Here is a 23,567-nt window from a genome sequence, read left to right on the forward strand (position 1 = left end):
CAGTGCCACAGCAGTATATGTTGTGCCCTATCATGCTCAGATATGACTCATCCTTGCAGGTAAACTGGGTCACGGAGACACCAATCGTGTGTATCGGCCCAAGGTCGTAGAATCCCTGCATGGATTCATCATCAGGAAAGTGTGTGCTGGTAGCCAGTCATCTCTGGCCCTAACCTCTGCAGGACAGGTGAGATGAAGTGTTTTTGGTTAGATTTAAATTAATTAAACTGCCTATTGTGTGTGAAGTCTTTGAAAAAACACATGATCTAAAACTAATTTGTAGACAAAAAAGAAAAAAACTATTTGGTGAAGGCTTTTATTTTAAAGGGATATACCAAAGTCTTATTAACAAATGTTGCTTTCATTCTCTATTAGCACTTCTTTAGTGTAAAGTTGTAGTTCTGACCATTAATTCATTAGTGTTTACCACATAATTACTACAGATTACTACTATTCTGTAGATGAATCCGTCAGTAATTCATAGATTTAAAAACAAAACATTTTCTTTCTTTAGGTGTTTGCGTGGGGCTGTGGCTCATGTTTAGGATGCGGCTCCTCTGAAACAACAGCTCTGAGGCCCCGGTTGATAGAAGACCTGAGCATCACCAAGATTATTGATATCTCATGTGGAGACAGCCACTGTTTGGCTCTGTCCCACGGTAAGACATCGTTAGCAGCTCACATTCCCTTAACAGATGATTATTACACTTACAATAAAAGAAATGTGCTCCAGCTGCAACGTACCTGGTTTTCTTTTCATCAGAGAACGAAGTGTATGCATGGGGAAATAACACCATGGGCCAGTGTGGGCAGGGTCACACTTCTACACCTATTTCCAAACCCAAGAAAGTGCTTGGTTTAGAGGGCGTTTCGATACAGCAAATTACAGCTGGCACTTCTCACAGTCTGGCTTGGACCGCAGTTCCAACTGACAGGTAATCCCTTAGCTAATCATTAAACCAAAGTACAGTGTACCTCTGTTGCTCTGTGCTGTCCACCCGTATGACTTTAATACAGTTTGAAGCAGAATGTAAAGAAATTGGTGGAGAACCAACACTTTTAAACAGAACTGTGTTTCATATTAGTTATTAAATATTTGTGCTTCTGCTTTCAGGCAGCTTGTGGCGTGGCACAGGCCCTTCTGTGTGGACTTGGAGGAGAGTACGTTCACTTATTTACGCAACTTCCTGGAAAGCTATTGTGATGGAATTAGTAACGACACCCCACCAGCTCCCTTCGTTTGTAAAAGGTGTGATATTTACATTCAGTTAGCAAAACATACTCATCTACCTCAAGGAAATTTCATTCAAACTAAAATTATATGAATTTCTCTGTGCCTCAGGGACCACCATCATTTTATTTTGCTGTGCATGAAGCTGCTGTCCATCCACTTGTCCCTGGCCCACGCTGGAGGCACTGGTGCTATGGTTCTGGGTGCTCAGGGCAGGCCCCTGAGAAACCTACTCTTCAGGCTAATAGACACTGACATGCCAGACTCCATACAACAAGTAAACGGACTATTTTTTGTAGTATTCCTACAGTGACAGCAGGTTTAATACAGCAGTAGGGTTGTGCTGGTGCTGGTTTATAAACCAGAACATTATGGAGCTCACCAAGAACCCTATTAATCTGAGATTTTCAAGCTTCTTGGTTGAATTTAACCACAAGTCAGTTTCATGAAATATTTTGGCATGGATATTTATTCTGTGCCAGGAGCAGGGGCTGCACTCCAAGACCAGGCTTATATTCTTACCAGTTCCTTTTTCAAGTAATTCAGTTCTTATATATATTTTACTTTATTTTTGTTAAGCTGCATTAAAAAAAGAAACACACCGTTACATATTTCCATTCAGTCGAGTACTTTTACTAAACAATTCATTTCAGTTTTATTTCTCTAGCGCCAAATCACAGCAACAGTCCCTTCATAGTGCTTTATATTGTAAGGTAAAGACCTAAAACATAGAGAGAAAACTCTGTTACCATTATTTTTTTTCTAACTCTTCAAGGGGTATTAAGGACCTTATTATATATTTTGTCTTGTTCTGTGTGTCTGTGTTATATGTGTTATTGCAGGTTTGCAGATGATTGTATATGGCTGTTAAATTGACATCAGTGGTTGTATATAAACTTCATTGGAGAAAAAGTTTTACAAGCTTCCATTCTGTGTAATCAGACATGTGGCCAACCTGTTTATTTATTGAAAGAAGCACTAACTGTTGATCTCATGTATTTTGATGATGATGATGATTGTTACCCTTCCTATCAATCCTCAGGCAGTTTTGAACACGCTGTCTATTGGTGCGGCCCTGCTGTTGCCTCCACTTCGGGAGAGAACGGAGCTGCTCCTCTCACTCCTTCCTCAGGGCCCTCAGAGTTTGAATGTTCTTTCCAAAGGACAGGTATGAAGGTTCTGTTTTAGCAGCGCTGCAGTGACAGGATGTGTATTTTCCACATTTGTGTCTTAGCTCATTAGAAATAGTCTGCTTTGAATTTTTAACCACTGTTTATTTTGTGTATTTAAACTGTTTTAAATAAGAATTCATCCTTCACTGCTAGTTTTTGCTGGTTTTAGTAATGACAGTGAACTGGATAGCTAACAAATGGATGGATATTTGGAGCCAGATAACAGTGTCTGCTAAATTGATGTGCTTAGTTGGAGTGTTGCTTGGCAATGTGTTGAAGACTGCTGGAACGCTGTGAAAACAAGTGATAGTGAAATTGTTAAGACTTCTCTGCAGCAATGTTTCTGATAAATTCACATTTAAATTATGAAGAGCTAGACCATCTGTTCTTCTTCACTCTGTGTCTTTTAAAGCGTCTTCAGTTAGACATGGTCCTCAGCAGCCTTCAGGACCAGAGCCACGTAGCCTCTCTTCTAGGTTACAGCAATTTTGGAGAAGTGACAGCCCTGGGGCCTCCAGTGACTCCTTTGTCAGTCCGACAACCCTCTTCATCCAGCTCTGTTGACACCTGTGACCCTCTGCACTTAGCAGAGGTGCTGCTGAGAACCCTGCTGCTTAGCATAGGATTTTACACGGTAGGAAATAGAGGCGCGTGTGTGTGTGTGTGTGTGTGTGTGTGTGTGTGTGTGTGTGTGTGTGTGTGTGTGTGTGTGTGTGTGTGTGTGTGTGTGTGTGTGTGTGACTTGTCTGTGAGTTAAATGGGGAAAGATTTCACTTCAGGTTGAATTAGTGCTTTCAGGGTTAATTTTGAACTTTTCTTTCCCATGTCAAATTTTGTTTTCCTAAATTTTGTATTTATGTTTTTTAACTCGGTTACGGATGTTTGTACTGAACTGTTGAGGTAAAGGGAGCATAGCTGAAAGCTTTGAATTTACTAGGCCACCTACATCCCAACCCTCACCTATGGTCATGAAATCTGGGTAAAGATCAAAAGAGTAGGATCACAAATACAAGCGTTTGAAATGAGTGCCCTCTGTAAGGTGGCTGGGCTCAGCCATAGAGAGGAAGGTACTGTAAGAAGCATCCACAGAGATCTTGGAGTACTGCCCCTGCTCCTGTATGTCAAAAGGACACAGATGGTTTAAGAATCTTAGGTTTAGGATTAGTCCTGGGTGCCTCCCTTTGGAGGTGTTCCAGGCACACTCAATCAGGAAGAGACCCCTGGGTAGACCCAGATTATGGATGGATGTTTTAATAAATAAAGACTTTAATCAATAGTGTGTCAGTGGGGTTTGATAAGTAGTTTTGTTTAAAGTTTTAGCAGGTTTTCTGAATATTGTGCACATTTTTACTGTTCAGTCAGACTGTTCCATCCATCCATTTTCTTCCGCTTTTTGGGGCTGGGTTTAGGGGGCAGCAGCCCAAGCAGAGAAGCCCAGACCTCCCTCTCCCCAGCCACCTCCTCCAGCTTATCCGGGGGAACACCAAGACGTTCCCAGGCCAGCCGACAGATATAATCTCTCCAGCGTGTCCTGGATCTGCCCCGGGGCCTCCTCCTGGTGGGACATGCCCGGAAAACCTCGCCCAGGAGGCGCCCAGGGGCATCCTTGTCAGATGCCTGAACCACCTCAACTGGCTCCTTTCGATGTGGAGGAGCAGCGGCTCTACTCTGAGCCCCTTCCGAATGGCCAAACTTCTCACCCTATCTGTAAAAGAGATGCCAGCCACCCTTCTGAGGAACCCCATTTCCGGCGCTTGTATTTGTGATCTCGTTCTTTAGGTCACTACCCACAGCTCGTGACCATAGGTGAGGGTAGGGGGCGTAGATTGACCGGTAAATTGAGAGCTTCGCTTTTATACTCAGCTCTCTCTTCACCAATCCGTCTGTCGATCTCCTGCTCCCTTCTCCCATCACTTGTGAACAAGACCCCGAGATACTTAAACTCCTCCACTTGGGGCAGGGTCTCGTCCCTGACTCGGAGTGGGCACTCCACCCTTTTCCGGCTGAGGACCATCGCCTCAGATTTGGAGGTGCTGATTCTCATTCCCACCGCTTCACACTAGGGCTGCCGCAAACGATTATTTTGATAGTCGACTAGTCACTGATTATTTTTGCAATTAGTCGACTAATCAGATCATGCATCCATTGGACGTAAAACGTACAGCTTATTGCACCAGCAGCATCTGCTCTTATATACAGTAACTATCATTAGCTTACAGCTTTAAGTGTTTAAGGTATGTGCTAACTAAAAATAAAGACAAGATGATAGTTTATTAAATTTTAATGAAATTTGCAGATTGTTTCGGTGAAGTTTAATAAACTCCTTGCTATCTAAAATATAACGGGACACCGGAGTATATTCTGAGCATTTCACACTTCTGATAATCAGTTGTCTGTTTGACATTTATTCAGCTGTGCAAAAACTATAACTTTGATCTCAGCCAAACCAATTTACTCAGGAACAAATAAAATACTAAAAAAAAGCCAAATAATATAATTTTTAAGTTATCTAAGTAACTTATATATGTTTAACCTGAGTAGCGAAAGACGGCGGTGGGTTTGAAAACGATTTGCCGGGAGTCCGGTGTTCTCACGGCTCTAGTGAGCCTTGCCCCCGGCTAACTATCGAGCTGGTGGGTAACAGACGTCTCCGAAAACGTCGGAGCGCTTTTGAAAATATGTGGTGTCTTGATAAACTGAGCAGATATTTGAGGTTTACACAGCTACATTCTCACCTGAAAATATGTTAAACGTTTATTTTGTGACCCAGAAAGAATAATAAGAGTAATATTAAAACTAACTAGCTGCCGCCATTGTTGGAAACTGAGCTGGGCTGCGCTATGAATTCTGGGACACAGCTTCTTCTTCTTCGGGGTTTAACGGCAGTTGGCATCCTTGTACATGCAGTGCTGCCATCTTCTGTTTCAGTCCGTTATTACACTCTTAAATCCTACTACTTATTCCTGCGTCTTTTGGGATCTAACAAAGCTTCAAACGACGCGCCGACTATTAAATTAGTCGTTGACGATTTTAATAGTCGACGTAATCGTGACTAGTCGACTTCACACTCGGCTGCAAACCGTTCCAAGGTGAGCTGGAGGCCATCACCTGATGAAGCCAACAGGACCACATCATCTGCAAGAAGCAGAGATGAGATCCTGAGACCACTGAAGTGAAAGCCTTCCGCCACTTGGCTACGCCTAGAAATTCTGTCCATAAAAATTATGAACAGAATCGGTGACAAAGGGCAGCCCTGGTGGAGCCCATCACCCACCAGGAACAAGTCCGACTTATTGCCGGCTATGCGGACCAAACTCTTGCAACGGTCGTATAAGGACTGAATGGCCCGTAGCAATGGGCCAGTCACCTCATACTCCCATACTCTGATCTCCACGCACCATTGCAGAGACATGTCAACCCAGATAGCCCTACAACATCCAGAGCCTTCAGGAACTCGGGGCGGACCGCTTGGCCTGTCGGTACCTATCAGCTGCCTCCGGAGTCCCACAGGCTAACCAAGCCCGGTAAGACTCTTTCTTCAGCTTGGTGGCTCCCCTCACCTCTGGTGTCCACAATTTGGTTCGGGGATTACCACCACGACAGGCACCAACTACCTTGCGGCTGCAGCTCAGTGCAGCAGCTTCGGCAATGGAGGTGCTGAACATGGTCCATTCGGACTCAATGTCCCCAGTCTCTCTTGGAATGCTATTGAAGCTCTGCCAGAGGTGTGCGTTGAAGATCTCACAGACCGGGGCCTCAGCTAGACGTTCCCAGCACACCCTCACTCTATGTTTTGGCGCGCCAGGTCTGTCCAGCGTCCTCCCTCGCCACCTGATCCAACTCACCACCAGGTGGTGATCAGTTGACAGCTCAGCCCCTCTCTTTACCCGAGTGGCCAGAACATATGGCCTCAGGTCTGGTGATACGATTACAAAATTGATCAAGTCTCCCAGTAGGACAACAGAGTCCTCAGGGGGAGCACCCTCCAGTGCCCAACCCAGGGACTCCAAGAAGGCTAGGTACTATGAACTGCCACTCGGCAGATACACACCCCAGCCCGACGCCTCTCACCAGGGGCAACTCCAGACTGAGACAGAGTCCAGCCCCTCTCCAGGAGACTGGTTCCAGAGCCCAGGCCATGCGTTGAGGTGAGCCCGACTATATCTAGCCGGTACCTCTCAACCTCACACACTAGCTCAGGCTCCTTCCCCACCATAGAGGTGACATTCCATGCCCCAATTGCCAGTCTTGGTAGCCGGGAATCGGTCTGCCAGGACCTCCGCTCCTGGCCGCCGCCTGACTCACATATATATTTTTCTATGTTTACATTTCATTTCAAATCATCTATTTTTGTATTTAGCTATCTCACACACTGATCCTTTGTTCCCGTTCTTCCTAATGCTTTCTGTTGGTCTTTATCTTCATACAGGAGCAGCAATTTGGGGAACTGGAAAAAAACAGCGACAAGCAGCTTGTTGGCGATAGTCAGGGACAAATGGATCCTCCCTCTCACTTTCACCAGCTGCTTTCTGGACTTCACAAACACCTGCTTGCTCATTGCTACATCAGTTCCAGCCCCGAGGTAAACAAGGAACTCTGCCAAATGTGAAGGAAAATGAGTGGTACCTCATCAGAAATGAGCACTTCAATAGAAAGCGAATGACACATTTCTAAATGTTTCAGGGTACAATGTGCTGGCATACCAAACCTAGTATTTTACCCAGTTTTCTTAGTATTGCAGTTGCATTTAAGTTTGCATTTTTGGCTCTGTAGGATGACAGCAGTGTAGCACTGCTTCGTGAGCATCTTTACCTGCTGCTTCCCTGCGCTACTGAGACCCTCAGGAGATCAACCAAATTGTTAAAGGAGATTGCCCCAGACAAACAAATCATCAAAAAGCTGCAAGGTAAGAAAAATGGCTTTGGTGTTTGGCAAGTGTGCGCTATTTTCACCTAGCTACACCACTTAAAAAGGGATTTTCTGCTGCTCTTTTATTTACAAAAAACACAAAATCACTTCCCTTCTAATCATTTATATATCTGAAAAGTAATTTTTAATCTCTACTTGGCTGCTATATTTATTGTTTATATTTATCATCACTTCAGTTAGTTTAATCCCTTTACTCCTCTCACCTCTTGTCCCAGTGGTGTTATACAATTCAGTGTCTGGCAGCCTGCTGTGCCAAGTAATGTACTCCTTGCTCCTGCTGCCCCTGGGCACAGTTCAACCTTTGCTGAGCCATCTACTGGGCTTGCTGGAGCAGCTCAATGACTTCAACAGGTTGCTGCCAGAGACTGTCTTGCTGGAGGAACAAGAACTAGGAGTGAAAGATCAGAAAACCTGCTCAGGTAAGCTCAATGCCCCTTAGATTTATGCTGGACATTTATTTCTTTAGCATTGTTTGCTGCATTGTTACACTAGACCAATCTAACAATCTCAAGTGATATTTCTTATAGATAAAAGTGAAGAAAACACAAGCATTGGGCCGCAGGAGGAGGAGGAGTGCAGATGGGCCTGGCTGTTGGACCTGGAAAGGTCTGTAGCGCTGGCAGTTGGCCGCTGCCTCAGTGGTATGCTGCAAGGCTCGCCGCTGTCCCTCCAGGAGAAAGTGTCAGAGGTCTGGCTATCAAATGTCCTCTTCAGGAATGGCCTGGAGATGGACTTTGAACAGCTGGGTAGGAAAACATGCTGCTGGCTCTTCAGGTTTTCACATGTGCAAATGCTTCGTAAATCCTTAATGCAAGATTTATTTTGCACCATATTACCATGATCGGTTTGGTAATAATAAAAGCCTTCATTTAGCTGTGCCAAATGGCATTAGTTATTTTTAATAGCTCCAGGCCAAGAGGATATTACAGTCACGGCAATTGTTTTAGTTTTAGGCTACGTTCACACTGCAGGTCTTAATGCTCAATTCCGATTTTTTTGATCAAATCCGATTTTTTTGTCTGCTTGTTCACACTACAAATAAAATGCGACAGCAAACGCGCTCCAGTGTGAACGCTCAAAGTGGCCCGCATGCGCAAAAGAAGACGTCACACACAACGCGCTCTGTTTAGACCCAGAGCAAACAGTATTGTTTGACTGATGGCTCTTAATATAAAGACTTCGGATTTTACGTTTCCCAATTTAATTATCCTTATTGCTGTTTTAGAGAGGAGCGGTGCTTCAAAGAATAGTTGCAGATTTCTGTCAGAATCTGCAGATTATACAGTACAAATAAAATGTTCACGTTGTCTTCCCAACAGTTTCACTGACATCTACACTGGATGGCCAGGAAGCATTCGCGATGTCTTCTCGGGCGCTTCTCCGGCGCTGATAATTGGCGTCTGTCTTGTGTCAGTGACATAAAAGACGGATTTAATGCGACATGACCGTTCAAACAGCAGTCGCTTTCTAAAACATTGGATATGTATCGGATTCAGTACCACATACGAAAGTGACCCAGATCGGATTTGAAAATATCGGATTTGTGCCGTTCACACTGTCATACCATGATCGGATATGGGTCGCATAGGGTCAAAAAAATCGGATTTGATGCGCTTTCCGTTCCTCTTCACCATCTACACTGCAGACTTCTCCCACAATTCCACCCAGTGCTTCCTGCAGAAGTTCTCTGATGACTCTGCAATAGTCGGCCTCATCACTGATGGGGACGACAAGGAGTACAGAGGTCTGACCCAAGACTTTGTGGACTGGTGCCAGCTGAACTACCTCCAGATCAACGCCAGTAAAACCAAGGAACTGGTGGTAGACTTCCGCAGGCACAAGCATTCTCCACTGCAACCACTGAACATCCAAGGTATGGACATTGAGGCTGTGGACAGCTACAGGTACCTTGGTGTTCATCTGAACAATAGACTGGACTGGACTCATAACTCAGACGCCCTCTACAGGAAAGGGCAGAGCAGGCTGTACCTGCTGCGGAGACTCAGGTCGTTTGGAGTGGTGGGCCCACTCCTGAAGACCTTCTATGACTCTGTTGTGGCTTCTGCTATCTTTTATGGCGTGGTCTGCTGGGGCGGCAGCATCTCTGCTGGGGACAGGAAGAGACTGAACAGGGTGATCCGAAGGGCCAGCTCTGTTCTAGGATGCCCTCTGGACCCAGTGGAGGTGGTGAGTGACAGGAGAACGGCGGCTAAGCTGTCATCCCTGATGGACAACATCTCCCACCCCATGCAGGAGACTCTGACAGCACTGAGCAGCTCCTTCAGTGGCAGGCTGCGGCACCCACGGTGTGGGACGGAGAGATTTCGCAGGTCTTTCCTCCCCACTGCTGTCAGACTCCATAATAAAGACTTTAACTGATCAAGCACACACATCCATACATATGCAATAATACTAAGTGCAATAATCCTTTCTGTCATCGTTGTATTTTTTACTCAGTTGTATATAGTATTTGTATTTGTATTCTATTTTTATCTTATTGTATATTTATTTTATTTATTCTACTGTATATATTTTATTCTCTTCTGTACAGTGTGTACTGTATTTATTCTTATTGTATTCTAATTTTTGCCTCATAACTTTTGCACTGTCCACTTCCTGCTGTGACAAAACAAATTTCCCACGTGTGGGACTAATAAAGGTTATCTTATCTTATCTTTCGCCTGCAGTGTGAACGTAGCCTTAGTCACGATAAAAATATATACATTTAAGATACTTTGCCACACAGAAGCCTGACCTTTTTAAATGAAAGGTATCTTTATCGTTATTCTTAAAGAACAAAGAAAATAGTCTGAGTTAATCCTGAGCAGTTTTCATTAACATTCTACATGTTGCTTTAATCTGTAGACTCAAGCATGACATGGCTGACCGAGGTAGTGCTGCTGGGCAGTACTGATGCCAGACTCACTGAGCTGAGCTTGACTGAAGAAACCCGGACTTTACTGGAACTGGCACTGGGCTCATCCAGAGGACTTGCAGGTGGCATATGGCAGAAGATGGAGGATTATGCTCACGGCAAAGGTACTTGTGCTTGTTTATGTGTATAATTTTGAAAGTGTATATTGTTAATAATACAGCTTATATTGAACTAACTTCCTATTTTGAGAATCTTGTATGGATGTTTTTAAATTTTGGTTAAAATGTGGAAAGTTTTTCTTTGTGTCTTTTTAAAATTGATCTGTATTGATTGCTTTGATAGCAGAATGGGAGAATGGCGGCTCTTCAGGTGATTGTTTGCTGCAAATTGTGTGCCGCTGCTGTCTGGCTGCTCTCCTGAAACACACGGGCCTGCAGAGTGAGGCCTGTTGGCAGGACAGGTCAGTTTACTGAAGCAGTCAAAGATCTATTGGACAACACTGAAGGGGTTTCTAGTATGTCAAACTTTTTCTTCCTGCCTCAGTGTATATTATTGTATAACCTGTTCCACTGTGTTTATCTACTCTGCTGAGACAGCCATGAGCCCTGTGAGATGCTGTTGTATATCTATGAAACAGTTTATAAAATCAGAAGTGCTCTGATGACCCTCAAAAGCAGTTCAAGGATGACACAAGTAGAAGCATCTACCAAACAGGTACCATTACAGTATAATTAAATATATGTAATCCTGATTTCATTTAACAAATTTGTAAACGGTTTATCTAAAATGTATGTTTTTGTAAATGCTGCTGCATGATTGTGATTAGCTTCATTTCTGTCCATTAATTGATTTTTAACTTATAGTAATCTGATCATTTTTATCAGGTAAAATTACAGATATGTAGTTAAAGCATTTACTTAAACTGCAGATCTCTCAGTCTCCTCAAAGTCCTGATGTGGAAAGGCAAGAGCCATGTACCTCAGTGGAGCAGGTGGGGAAGGATAATGAGCAGCAATCAGTAGGACACTGTAGCCGGGAGGTGCAGGTGCCCCCGTCACCCGCAGCAAACCACAACCAGGAAGAGGTTGCAGACGATGACAGATTTGGCAGTCGTGTTTACCTGTCAGGTTAGAAATGCAAACTGTATTTGTTCTTATTCTAATAAACAGCACAGCCACACACACAGAAAGAAATATGACACATCTTATTTTCACACATCTTTCGATGTCCCTGCAGAAGTCCTAGAATCATTCATGGCCACTCGGGAAGCCATGCAAGTGCAGCAGAATGTGACAGTCTACGAGTCATTCGGCACTTCCACCCTTCAGAGCAGCGTGGAGAGCCCAGTCAGCCCTGAGGGAGAGCCTGATTCCAAGCAGCAGTGGGAGAAGAATGGGGAATCTGAGGAAAGCTTGTCTTTCCCTGCTGCCTGCCATCTGGTGGTGTCCCGATGCCTCTTCCTTCTGCTGGGGGTCAGGCCTGCTTGGGTGGAACCCAGCGAAAGGGAGAACGTTCAGGCTGTGAACACTGGAGGGAGGTAAAGACTGTGGTATGCAGTGTGTGTTTGTTTTAGTGTATTTGTGTTCTGTGTTAGCAGTTTTTGCACTAACTGTCCACAACATCTAACTTTCAGGAAATTGTCGGCAGAATCCCTTACAGTCACTGTCAGTGGAAGAAAACAGGTCAATATTGTACTATCAAAATCTTCTAACAGAATTTGGCTTTACAGCTCTTCATCAGTATTAATATACTGCTCTTATGTCTCATTTAGTCTGATCAGTCCAAAAACACCTCTGGATCTGCAAGGAATAAAATGGGTAGGTGGAAAGTTCAGTTCATCTACTGTATAGTCTGATTATGTTATAACCTACATTTTCAGGCAGTTCTTTTGTACGCTGTCGTTAAGAGATGGTATAGACACTGATTGTTCTACTAAAAACACAAACCCAGACAGCTCAAGTCTGGGTTTGTCAGGTAAATTATTGTCAGGTGACCCTTGGGAAACAAGACCCAAGTGCTCTTTTGCACAAAATGAGACTTGGGGATTTGTATTTCAACATTTTCTATAAAAATAACATAAGAATTTGTAGCAGGCAGAATAAATAAAGACTGATCACATTAGGCAAAACCTTTTGATCAATATGACAGCCTGAGTGTTTTAACTGTTCTGCATAATCTAATAATATTGAATAATTTAATAGCTTGTTGCCTGTCAAGTCAAGATAATATCCAGAAAAAGATGTTAAGAGAATGAATGAGATGTTTTATAGTCCTTCATACAAGAGCCTCTCTTTGCTCTAGGTTTACCTCTGTGTTCTTTGGGGATAATGAAAGATGCTTGGGATCGCCTGCGACAGTGCATCAGCCCGTCCAGCACCATGTCCCACTACAGCAACAACACTTTGCCTATTCTTAACCAGATGTTTCATTTTGTCTATGGAAGCCTGGCCTATTTATCGCCCTCCTCAACAGTGTTTTCCCCTGGTCAGAGTTGTAGTCAGGCAGATCCAAAGTCTATTACTTTTGCCATTATGCAGCAGCAACAGCGGGCTGAGGTAGTTCAAATCTTTCTTTTATATGACAAATTATTAATTGATGCTGTTTGTTGTGGGCCCAAAATGGTGTTCTGTAAGGAACTTGAAAGTCTCTTATGATCTACAAACTCTGTCTGTTTTGATCAGATGCGGCTGGAGGCCTTGTGTCAGATGTCAGCCTTTCTGTCCAAGATGGAAGAAAAGAGCTGTGAATCCACAGCATCCAACCAGTTTCCTGCTTTGTTGCAGTCTGTGCAGCTGCAGTTCCTGTCTGGATGCTTTGCCTTAGGAACACAAATCATTGGCTCCCACTCTGCTAATTATGAGACTCAGCACTACATGGTACATCTTATAGCTATATGGAAAGACGTTTAGAAGTAATGAATATGCTTTCTAATCTGGATGGAGAAGAGAAAGACACTGAAAATTGTAGCCATGCTTCATTTTGCTGTCTTTTCCCCCCTCTTTTCTCAATGCAGTGTGGCACACATTCAGCTTCTTTGGATACACAGAGAGACTTACAGTCTGCAGCCCACACCTTCTACCAGCAGGTGGTGCGTGTTCTTAAACAGAGAGTCCTGTTTGAAAGAAAACATCCAGGTAGGTTTTTTCTTACACAGTGTTGCAGTGTTTAGGTTTTAATATATATTTGGTATTTATATTTAACATATTGTCTCTGTCACACTCAGGTTCTTGCCAGCACCTTCTTCTTGCCACAATGTTTGCACTGAATTTCCGTTACCAGCCTGTGGATCTGGTGCTAGTCATCAAATGTGGCATCCTGGAAATTCTTTCCACGCTGACCAACAACAGCTGTGTGCTGATCAACCAGGGCTGGTTTGCAGCTACAGCGTCTGGATCTATGCTATTGGGTGGAGCCGTGAGGCTTGCTTGTGCCCGCCTGCTTCAGATATTGACTGTAGCTGCAAGGTGAGAATGAAGAATTATATCAAAACATAAATAAATAAATAAACAAAGTATATATAAATTACTAATTATTTTCTTTTCTTTACCCTTGTCTAAAATTTTCATAAAAATTTAACCTGTGCTTATAGCTCGTGTGAGGATTTGCTGCCTATCGATGTATCCCAGGCCCTTATGGAGGTGATGTGTGAGCAGCTCCAGAACATCTTGTACAATTTCCACCAGCAACAGATAGCAGAGATGGGAACAGCCGAGAAAACCGATGTGGACTCCTACACAAATCTAGTCGGTGGGGCAAATTTAGAAATAATAAAGGGCGGATATGGAATTTGTAAAACCATTAAATCAAGTCACCCCTCTGAGCATGTTCTTCCTTCTCTTTATGTTGTTTTAGGAGCAGAAAACAGCAAAGTAGTTGAATCCCAGCTTGCGGATTTCTTGGTGTTTCTGAGGCGTGTACTGTCATTAAGAGTAATGAAAAGACTTTCTACATTTATAAGATGGATCGATCCACTCATGGCCATTATTTCACACAAGTGCTCTTTAGGTAAGGCAAATTTAAAAAAACAAACAAACAAAAAAATCTGTGTTAATACTGTTAAGACTGCACTTTGCTTTTAAAATTAATATCACAAAACTCTGCTCTTCAGGATCTCCACGCTTCCAGAACCTCCGCACTAAGCTTCTGACCTTCCACGTTTTAGAACGACTGTTACCTGCTTGTTCTGAGCCCGTTCACATTGAACAGGTAGGATGTAAACATGTAAATATAGTAAATGCAACAATTGAACAAAATAGGTCAAGAATACTTGAGTGTTCTGAACAGTACCAAGTTGGCATGACATGTTAAAGGTGATGAATGCAGGATTACCCACTTGTATTTTTCCCTGTTTTCTTGTAGATTGTTAAACAACTCTTTCAGCTCTTGTCTGTTTATATGTGGGAGGAGCCTCTAAGTCAGAGCAACCATGAAGAAATGCCTGAAAAAGACAAAGGGGTAAGACATTATGAACACCATGTACTGCATTACATATTAATAAAACAGCAGCTTCTTATCGGCTCATCTTAAGCATGTGCACTTCTCTGTATGTCTCACTTATGTTTTATTATTTGTGCTTTTACTGTGATCTGAAGTGATAGGAGTCATTTTTTGTTTTTTTTAACTGTCCTTTCCCTGCACTGTAGACTGATAACCTTTTGAGAGAAATGGTTACACAAAATAATACTACACACCCTTAAACTTGTGTGCTTTTATTTGCTCGTGTTTTATACTGTCTTGATTTGCAGAAAAGAAATCATGTCTGTTGCATAAACAATCCTCATCTTTGTATTTAAAACATTAGATCACATTTGAGTATTTTTGCAGTCTATTAAATTTTTCATCCAGCCAAACAAAAGCCACATAAAAATGTCAAAAAGTGCCTTCACTTTTTCTCTGTTGAAAATAGCCAAGGATAGCAGTAATCCAAGAGGAAATGCTGTTTACGGCAAAATGAAATGCTTTCCTGGCAGCAATGAAACTGAAAACAGTGGGGCCACTCGATGGAACAGATGGGCCTGTTCTCTGTGGTAGGCTGAGATGAAAAGTGTCAGAGGATAGAAATGTACAAGTAGGATTAATTATCAAAATTATTACATCAGGATTGTGAAATGAATTTTAATAATTCAAATAAAACTAAACTCTATAATGTTTTATTATTATATTTATTATTTCATGAAAATGGGATTTTCCTGTCTTTGTTTATTTTCAGTTTAACTTTCAGTCATGTACTTCTAGTTTTATTTTATTTTATTTTTTTTTAGAATTAATGTGAGATTTCTGATTTGTCTTAGTGTGTTGTCCACAGCAGTTACCACCCTCTGTATGCAGAAACACTTCATCATTAACATCTTTTCATTGACACACATTATTTTGCAATATTTGCTTAAGATTACTTTTGCAGAGGAGGTTATGTTTTTAGTAGTGTTTGCGCCTGTGCGTGTCACTCTATGAACACAATAGCTCGAAAACTTTGGAATTCATTCTGATAAAGCTGCAGGGGTGTAGAGGGGTCATGTTAACAGTCCATTGAAACTTCACCTCTTGGTAGAAACGTTTTTTAAAAAGCCTTAAAACTTCCATTCTTCCAAGTGTGATGTGTATTGTCAACATACAGAAAGTACTGTTTAAAGATTTAAAATATCATGTCACATTTGACTTCTGCGCTCTCCTTGTTGAGGTCAGTGGCTTAATCCGAAGGTCAAAGTTATAATAATGCTATGTAACGTTATATATAAACATTAATTTGGACCTCTGACCTCTTCTTCAAGGTCTGTCTTTAAAGTCTGTGGATCTTTAAGACTATCCGTCAGATTTTACTGCCTCTCTTTGTACTGGCAATGTTTAGGAAATGATACTGGAGTATGTGGTTTCCAAATACCACATTGTAGTTTGCACCACAACAAAAAGATTTGACCTCTGATCTGACTTTTACATTTCACATCTGCCTGTATTTCAAGTTGATCCCAAAATGATTTTTTTTTTACTCCACAACAAACTTCTGTAAGTGCAATTAAAAAGAACAAAGAAAACAACATTAATATATAAATTAAGTGTTTAATACATAAAATACATGTTTAATATTTTATCAAATGTTTAATTATGTATCAAATCCATTGTTTCGTAGAATCCTGGCAGCAATGATGAATGTATTCCCATTGGAGATTTTTCCTTTGACCCACACAAACTAATGTGCTGTTCTCTGGAGAGCGGGAACATCCTCTCACATGGTTCTGGAGGGAAAGGCTACGGTTTGGCAACCACTGCCATTAACTCTGGCTGTTTTATATGGAAGGTGAGTACTAGTTTACTCTGTACATGGACCACAATTACACAGTTCAAAGTTTGTTATATTAATTGTAGTTTATAAATTAGAATTTACCACACTATGCCGCTTCTCTCCACAGTTCTACATTACCAAAGAGAATAGAGGCAACGAGGGAACGTGTGTTGGTGTTTCTCGCTGGCCAGTTAGAGATCACAACCACCATACAACTACAGATATGTGGCTGTATCGTGCTTATAGTGGCAACCTTTACCATGGAGGGGAACTGGTGCGCACACTTCCCTCCTTTACACAGGGTGACACCATCACCTGCATCCTGGACATGGAGGCTCATACTGTATCATTTGCTAAGAATGACAAGGTTTGGTCAAATATTTACTGTCAGTATTCCTCAGATTGAGTCCTGTGCTCTTGTTTAATCTTTGTCTGCCTGTTTTCTTTTTCTTTTAGGAGCCAAAGTTGGCATTTGAAAGTGTGGTCGCTAATGAACTATATCCTTGTGTGTTATTCTACAGCAGTAACCCTGGAGAGAAGGTACTCTGTATACTGCACAGATTTATTAGATTTATTATTTATTTGAATCAGATTTATAATAAGCATGGGTAACGTTAAATATCTGGAAACACAAGCAGCTACGCATACAGGCTTTGCCCTAACATCATATTACTGGATAATTGCTGCACTGGGCTATACATGGAAAAAAACTTGTTTCACATACTGCACAATATGTTTCAAAAATATTTTGTACTGCAAAACCCCCCAAACACGTGAAATTCTGTACTCGTCACAGGTGGCTCTGAGTGATCTCCAGATGAGAGGCATGCCCAGCAGTCTGCTTCCTGGAGACCCTCTCTGCAGCCCCCGGGCTACTGTGCTACTCGAGTCAACAGTGCATCTGCTGCGTCGGCTCCACCAGTGTGACCAGTGGTCCCCGCACATAAACCAGTATATTCATACCCACCTAGAGCTCATTGGTCCCCTGCTGAGAGAGGATAACTCAGGAAACTTCAGTACAGGTCATTTACCCCCTTAAATAGTGATTCTGCCTCTGTTTTCTTTTAGGTTTTTAATCTTTTATTATGATAGGACAGTGGGGAGAAGACAGCGTGCCCAGCGGTCACATGTTTAACTTGCTCGCTTTTAAACACACCTAACTTAGGTTTTCTTTAAAAAGTTAAGTAACACTTTGCTAGTATAGAAAACTCTATTCATCTGTCTGTATTTATCTGTAAGGAGAAAGACTGATTGGCATTAATTCAGATATTACAGTGGTCCCTTATCGCGGGAGTAACGTTCCAAAAATAACGCGCGATAGGTGAAATCCACGAAGTAGTCAACTTTATTTTTTACAATTATTATAGATGTTTTGAGGCTGTAAAACCCCTCACTACACACTTTATACACTTTTCTCAGACAGGCATGAATATGTTCACACTTTTCTCTCTTGTTTAAACAGTCTCAAAGTTCAAACCGTAGAAAAATAAGTCCAGTATTATAGAATGAAACCAAAGGAACCCGCAAGGGCAAAACATTTCGTGGACATTGTGTTTGTTGGGTAGAAAACTTACAAACATACAGTACAGCACTTCAGATTCACACTGCTAGCAATCGAAGATTGTAAATTTGACAAGCTGAACGCATTCTGTACTGTACAAGAGACACAGCACGAGATTGGCTGTAGACCATTGTCAATCAATCAGGACGCAGAACACAGTGTGCTGGAAAAACCCCAAAAAATAAAAATTAACCATGGAAAAGTCCATACAAAAAAATCCGAGAAACAGCGAGGCCGCAGAAGGTGAACCGCGTTATAGCAAGGGACCACTGAATCTGTATACAAATGTAGTGATGTACACCAACTGCAGTATTAATTAATCTTTAAACAAGCTGCTTTCCCCACACTGGTCTATTTATTTATTTCAAAATAATACTAACCCCTTATGTTTATGCTTTATTTGTAACTTTTTTGTCCTTATTATCAAAATTCACTTGAAGTCCATTTTCACTTGTTTAGGATTTTATTTAGGTTTAAGGTTTCATGATCAACTTGCAGTGGGATACCAGGAGTGCGTGGCACTTGTTTGCCGAATGGATGTTACGCTTTGTTTTACTGTCAGTGTCTTATGTTCCCCTGCAGGCCTCGGTGCGTCACACAATGAGAAGGAAGAGAACGACAAGGACCTGACTGGTGATCACACAAAGGACGTGCTGTCACACTGTCGGTGTCTGTCTGAGGCCAAGCTGGCTGCTCTTTGCACTGAAGTGTGGCCGGTATTTGCTCTGATTGGAGGAGTCGATGGCGGTCTCCGTGCTGGAGGCCTCTGCCTGCACAAACCCAGCGGGCGTCGAGCTATTCTTCTCGGCATTCTAAAGGAAGGAAGCTCTCTCGCCAAGCTACAGTGGGAAGAAGCAGACCTCTCTGTCAGGTATTACAAAATGAGATCATATTCCCACTTACTTCTGATGAATTTATTTCTCTTTTTCGTAAATGACGATTCTCATTAACCTCCATGAAATGATTCTTATATTTTCTTGTCTTGGTCCTTTCAGCATGTGTATGATTCTACTCTTTCCCTTTCTGTTAGTTTGTTTTTCCACTCTCTCTACAGTCTGTCTAACATTTTTACTTTATTTTCATCATTTAGCCCGCTGATCTTACTTTTTTTTTTTCTTGCTTCTTCCTCTTCATTCTTAAACCCATTAATCCCTGTTGAATCCGTCCTGGTATCACTCCATGCTGTATCTGTGGGTTCTTCCCATCCTTCCCAATAACTAAGCTCCATGAATTCTTGGTCACCCAGCGACACGCCGATCATCTCACTGGATCCCTGTGACATATCCTGCTGTGATGTCACCCGCCTGGGAGGCCTCAAACCAACAGTGTTGTTAGATCTGATTTATTTGATGGGGCTGCTGGAGGAACAGGGTTGGCTAGGTGCTCACGTGCCCCCGAGAAGGAAGTACTCTGGGGAGAACATCAAAGAATACCTGGATAAAGACATACAAGATGATGTCACGTGGCTGACAGAAAATGAAAGGAAAAAGGAGCAGAAAGATGAGAGTGTCTCGTCACCATCCTCAACCAAAGATGCAGCAAAGATCACTGACCTGCAGGAGTTGACCTCTCAAGCTCAGCCTCCGCAGACATTCCAGACTTCCAGAATGGATGCCTTTGCACTTGAACTTAGGGCACTCAGAGTGTCATACCTTCTCACTGGAGGTTTGAAATCCCTGACTGTCATTTTTAGCTGTGAGAAACTGTCAGATCTGCTTCTAGTGCCAAAACATGAGCCCCCCAACTCCTCGGGGAGTTCCCTGTCCAGTCCAAACGGTGACCAAGCTAAAGCCGGCAGTAAACAGTGGGATGAAAGTGCTGAGCTGAGATCGGTGCTGCAGTATGTGGTGCAGAGCATGGTGAAGTGGGCAGTCAGACACTGCCCCATCAAACAGACTGTGTCTCTTGCTGATTTGGAGAGAGTTCAAGTCATGATATACAAGGGAGCTGTTAAAGGACTGCAGGAGGACAAAGAGAACAAGGGTATGTCAATGTTTATATTCACCAGACAGAAAACACTTCATAGAAAATATATAATGCAAAACCTACATGCTATAAATATTTAATCATTAAGCCTTAATAAAAGACCATAGTTACTATGTTAAACAGACTATAGCTACAAGGTAAAAAACTATTGTAGTATGTTAATGATCACTGTTCAGACCTAATATATTTGTATCTTAACTTTGAATTTTTCTTATGATGAACTTGACCCGGTTCTACTGTTAGACTTGAAGTTTACCCGTGCTTGTCGCCACTAATTTGAAAAAATAAATAAATAGAAACATTTGTATAGTAAGAAACTTTGAGTCATAAAAACCTTCACAGTTTCTTTTCCTGCAGAATCAGGCCACCACTTGTCTTCTCAGCCCATCTCCAAGTCCTCGAGCTCTGTGTCCTTGTACAGCGTGGGCTCCGAAGGCACTGCCGTCTTTGGCCAGTCAAACAGAGCCTCTGCCTCATCCTCTAACACAGATTTGGCATCCTCTCTCCCAATAAATCTTCAGGCTGACAGCCTTGATAATTTTAACCCTTTCCTTCCCATCAGCCTCCTCCAGTGAGTATAAATTGTGACAAATATGTTATTTTAACTAGGGATGGGTATCGTTTAGGTTTTATCCGATACCAGTACCAAACCGGTACTTTTGAAACGGTGCCGGTGCTTAAAGAATGGAGAACACAAACTTTGTCCAAAAACCTCTCATGTTTAGCTGTTTTTTTGTAAAAAGATAACAATGTTAGCCTTTTCTGCAGCTATAGGGCATATATGGTATCACTCTTGGCTGGAAGCAGTGCTTAAACAATGGAAAAAACACAAACTCTGTCCAAAAACCTCTCATGTTCAGCTGTTTTCCACTTTTTCTTTGGTCATTTTAGCCTTTTTGGCCAGGGTGAAGGGAGTACCTGCCATCAAACAAAAAGACAGCTGCATATAGCTATGATGATGTTTGCTAGTTCACCTTACATGCATTAATGTAATAACGTGGTTAGCCTACTCAACGTAAATTACACACGAACAACATTAAGCTACTCACGCAGAGAAGAACGGCTGCTGCTGCATCATCATCATCCGTCATCATTTCTGCTACACTGGCAGGGCTAGGGGCCAGGACTCTACTCTTCGTGTTTTTGGGGGATATTGCTAACTCCGGGTCCGATAACAGGCAACCCACGCACAGTAGATGTGCACGGTGTGAGGTCTCGCAGCAAGCTATCAAATACGGTGCATTTCTCGGCTTTTAACAAAATGCTATACGTCGCCAGGTGTTTCATCAGATTCGAGGTGTTACCTCCTTTGACAGTATCACCTTAAAGCACTTGTTGCAGGCTGCTGAGTTTGCATCTTTTGCTGTGAAGTAAAGCCAGACTTTTGACCGCTTCGCCTTGGGCATTTTTAATCTGTAGCCAGGGTTTTAATAGTTTTGCAATTTTCATTAGTTTTTATTTTTATTTAGTTTTGACTTCAGATTTTCAATTTTTTTTTTTTTTTTTTTTTTTTTTTGAAACGATGATTTATTGATTTTGTCAGAACAACACGAACAGCAACAAGTCAGCACAGCCAAGCACACAAAAGAAAAAGCAGAGCAAATGCAGGTACATGAGTTACCAGTACACACGCCTGGGACAAAAAATGTAAAGCGTTCCACATTTGAAGTCAAGGGAAACAATAAAAAAAAAAAAAAAAAAAGGGGGGAAACACAGACATTAAGCATTGTGTTTAAAAACAAACTGTGAGTCCCCTTTATGTAATAGCACAGTAAGGTCATGAGGTAGGTAATCAAGCAGAGGCTGCCATATGCTACAGAATGCATTACAATTGCCCTTCATGATGGCACTGAGGCGCTCCATTGGCAGCACCCCGAGCAGTTCCCTGTACCACTGTGTAACAGTAGGAGGCCGACTCTGAACCCATTGAAACAGTACACATCGCCTCGCCAAATGTAAAAGTTTACTTAACAAAAGCATCTGTGCAGAAGACAGAGAGAGCCCTTCTATAGATAGACCCAGAACGAACAGCATAGGGTTCAGTGGGATCGTACGGTGGAAAATAGAGCAAAGCTCTATAGCAATATTCTTCCAAAATCTAGCAATTAAAGGACATTGCCATATGCAGTGGTAATAGGTCCCTACAGCCGTATTGCACTTCACACAAAGAGCAGAAATCTGAGGGTGAATTTTATTTAGGAACTCCGGCGTGCGCTGCAGCCTGTGTAAGATTCTGTACTGGCTTTCCTTTAGTCTGTTACAGGGAAACAATTTCATGGCAGATCTGAAAGTTTTGGACCATGCTTCCGCACCAATTTGAGCTTCGAGGTCGGTTTCCCACCGAACCCTGGCCGTATCAGTGCTTACAAAGTTCAAAGACAACAATTTCCCATAACAAAGAGAAATAAATTTCTTTCTCGTAGTCATTTCCTCGTTAACTTTGAGAAGAAGGCTTTCAACTGGGTTCAAAACTGGTTGATTGGCTGGAAATTTAAGAGAGTTCACATAATGCCTTACTTGCAGGAATCCGAAGAAGTGTTTCTGTGGTAAATCATACTTAACTTGAACCTGATTGAAAGCCATAAAGCTACCCCTTTCGAACAGATCACAAATGAACCTTATATTTTTAGAATACCAATCATCAAATATATTAATGCCAATACCCGGGGGGAAAGCTTTATTCCTAGTTAGGGGCTGCAGTGCACTAGAGAAACCTCTCCTTCCGACGTGGGCAGTAATACTATGCCAGACCTTTAAAGTGGGCATCAAGACGGAATTAGTTCTGACACCAGGAGGGAGGTCCGCCAGGTCAGTGGATAAGAGACTAAGAGGTGAGAGAGGGTCACAGCACCAGGCATCCACCGATGGTTCGCCCCGGTGAAGGAAGGAATGTAACCACCCTGAAATTATTTGTGCGTGGCAAGCCCAGTAGTAATATAAAAAGTTAGGCAGAGCCTGACCCCCCTCATCCGTGGGCAGTTGTAAAATCTGTATCTTTAGTCTAGATTTCTTCCCACGCCATATGAATTTAGAAAGACAACCCTCAATTTCCACGAATGTTTTTCTGTTGATCCTGAGAGGCAACATTTGAATGGGGTATAATATTCTGGGTAGCACATTCATCTTGATCAGACTTATTCTACCCGTCCAAGACAGGGGGAGGTCAAACCACCTATTGAGGTCATTCTTGATTGAGGCCACAATCGGCTTAAAGTTCAGCTTGTACAACTCCGCTGTGTCTGCGGACACCCTGATACCTAAATATGTGAAACCCGTGGTCGACCACCTGAAAGGAAAATTAGGAGGAGCGTCCCACCTCCCCCCGACACCCAGTGGCAAGGCTTCAGATTTATCATAATTTATCTTATACCCCGAGAAGAGGCCAAATTGGTTGATGATATGTGTCAGTGCAGGAATAGAAGTTTCTGGTTTAGTGAGAAAGAGCAACACATCATCTGCATAAAGGGAAATCCTGTATTCAGTATTCGACAAGGTCACCCCACAGATCCCAGGATCAGTTCTTATAGCCTCTGCCA

At 42.4% G+C, this 23,567-nt stretch overlaps 1 protein-coding gene across 7 annotated transcripts in view; it reads left to right on the forward strand.

Moving 5' to 3' along the window:
- Nucleotides 1–23,567, forward strand: part of LOC120714021 (probable E3 ubiquitin-protein ligase HERC1) — a 51,732-nt gene that overhangs the window by 6,822 nt on the left and 21,343 nt on the right. For 5 of the 7 annotated variants that reach the window (XM_040000008.1, XM_040000012.1, XM_040000014.1 and 2 more), the window contains exons 9-41: nt 60–187; nt 515–659; nt 764–935; nt 1,115–1,249; nt 1,343–1,508; nt 2,274–2,399; nt 2,816–3,037; nt 6,833–6,985; nt 7,177–7,309; nt 7,548–7,751; nt 7,860–8,078; nt 10,198–10,371; nt 10,550–10,667; nt 10,804–10,921; nt 11,136–11,334; nt 11,444–11,744; nt 11,841–11,889; nt 11,979–12,024; nt 12,509–12,762; nt 12,889–13,083; nt 13,221–13,341; nt 13,431–13,671; nt 13,797–13,954; nt 14,060–14,212; nt 14,316–14,413; nt 14,567–14,662; nt 16,332–16,499; nt 16,612–16,851; nt 16,941–17,024; nt 17,281–17,506; nt 18,628–18,916; nt 19,268–20,028; nt 20,389–20,602. In XM_040000008.1, the coding sequence (XP_039855942.1) occupies nt 60–187; nt 515–659; nt 764–935; nt 1,115–1,249; nt 1,343–1,508; nt 2,274–2,399; nt 2,816–3,037; nt 6,833–6,985; nt 7,177–7,309; nt 7,548–7,751; nt 7,860–8,078; nt 10,198–10,371; nt 10,550–10,667; nt 10,804–10,921; nt 11,136–11,334; nt 11,444–11,744; nt 11,841–11,889; nt 11,979–12,024; nt 12,509–12,762; nt 12,889–13,083; nt 13,221–13,341; nt 13,431–13,671; nt 13,797–13,954; nt 14,060–14,212; nt 14,316–14,413; nt 14,567–14,662; nt 16,332–16,499; nt 16,612–16,851; nt 16,941–17,024; nt 17,281–17,506; nt 18,628–18,916; nt 19,268–20,028; nt 20,389–20,602 (6,106 nt within the window). The remainder of the gene's footprint in view (nt 1–59; nt 188–514; nt 660–763; nt 936–1,114; nt 1,250–1,342; nt 1,509–2,273; nt 2,400–2,815; nt 3,038–6,832; nt 6,986–7,176; nt 7,310–7,547; nt 7,752–7,859; nt 8,079–10,197; nt 10,372–10,549; nt 10,668–10,803; nt 10,922–11,135; nt 11,335–11,443; nt 11,745–11,840; nt 11,890–11,978; nt 12,025–12,508; nt 12,763–12,888; nt 13,084–13,220; nt 13,342–13,430; nt 13,672–13,796; nt 13,955–14,059; nt 14,213–14,315; nt 14,414–14,566; nt 14,663–16,331; nt 16,500–16,611; nt 16,852–16,940; nt 17,025–17,280; nt 17,507–18,627; nt 18,917–19,267; nt 20,029–20,388; nt 20,603–23,567) is intronic. The other 2 variants (XM_040000013.1, XM_040000011.1) reach the window with 2 other exon arrangements.

Source organism: Simochromis diagramma, unplaced genomic scaffold (genome assembly GCF_900408965.1).
Source record: "Simochromis diagramma unplaced genomic scaffold, fSimDia1.1 OVJJ01000596.1, whole genome shotgun sequence".
NCBI lineage: Eukaryota > Metazoa > Chordata > Actinopteri > Cichliformes > Cichlidae > Simochromis > Simochromis diagramma.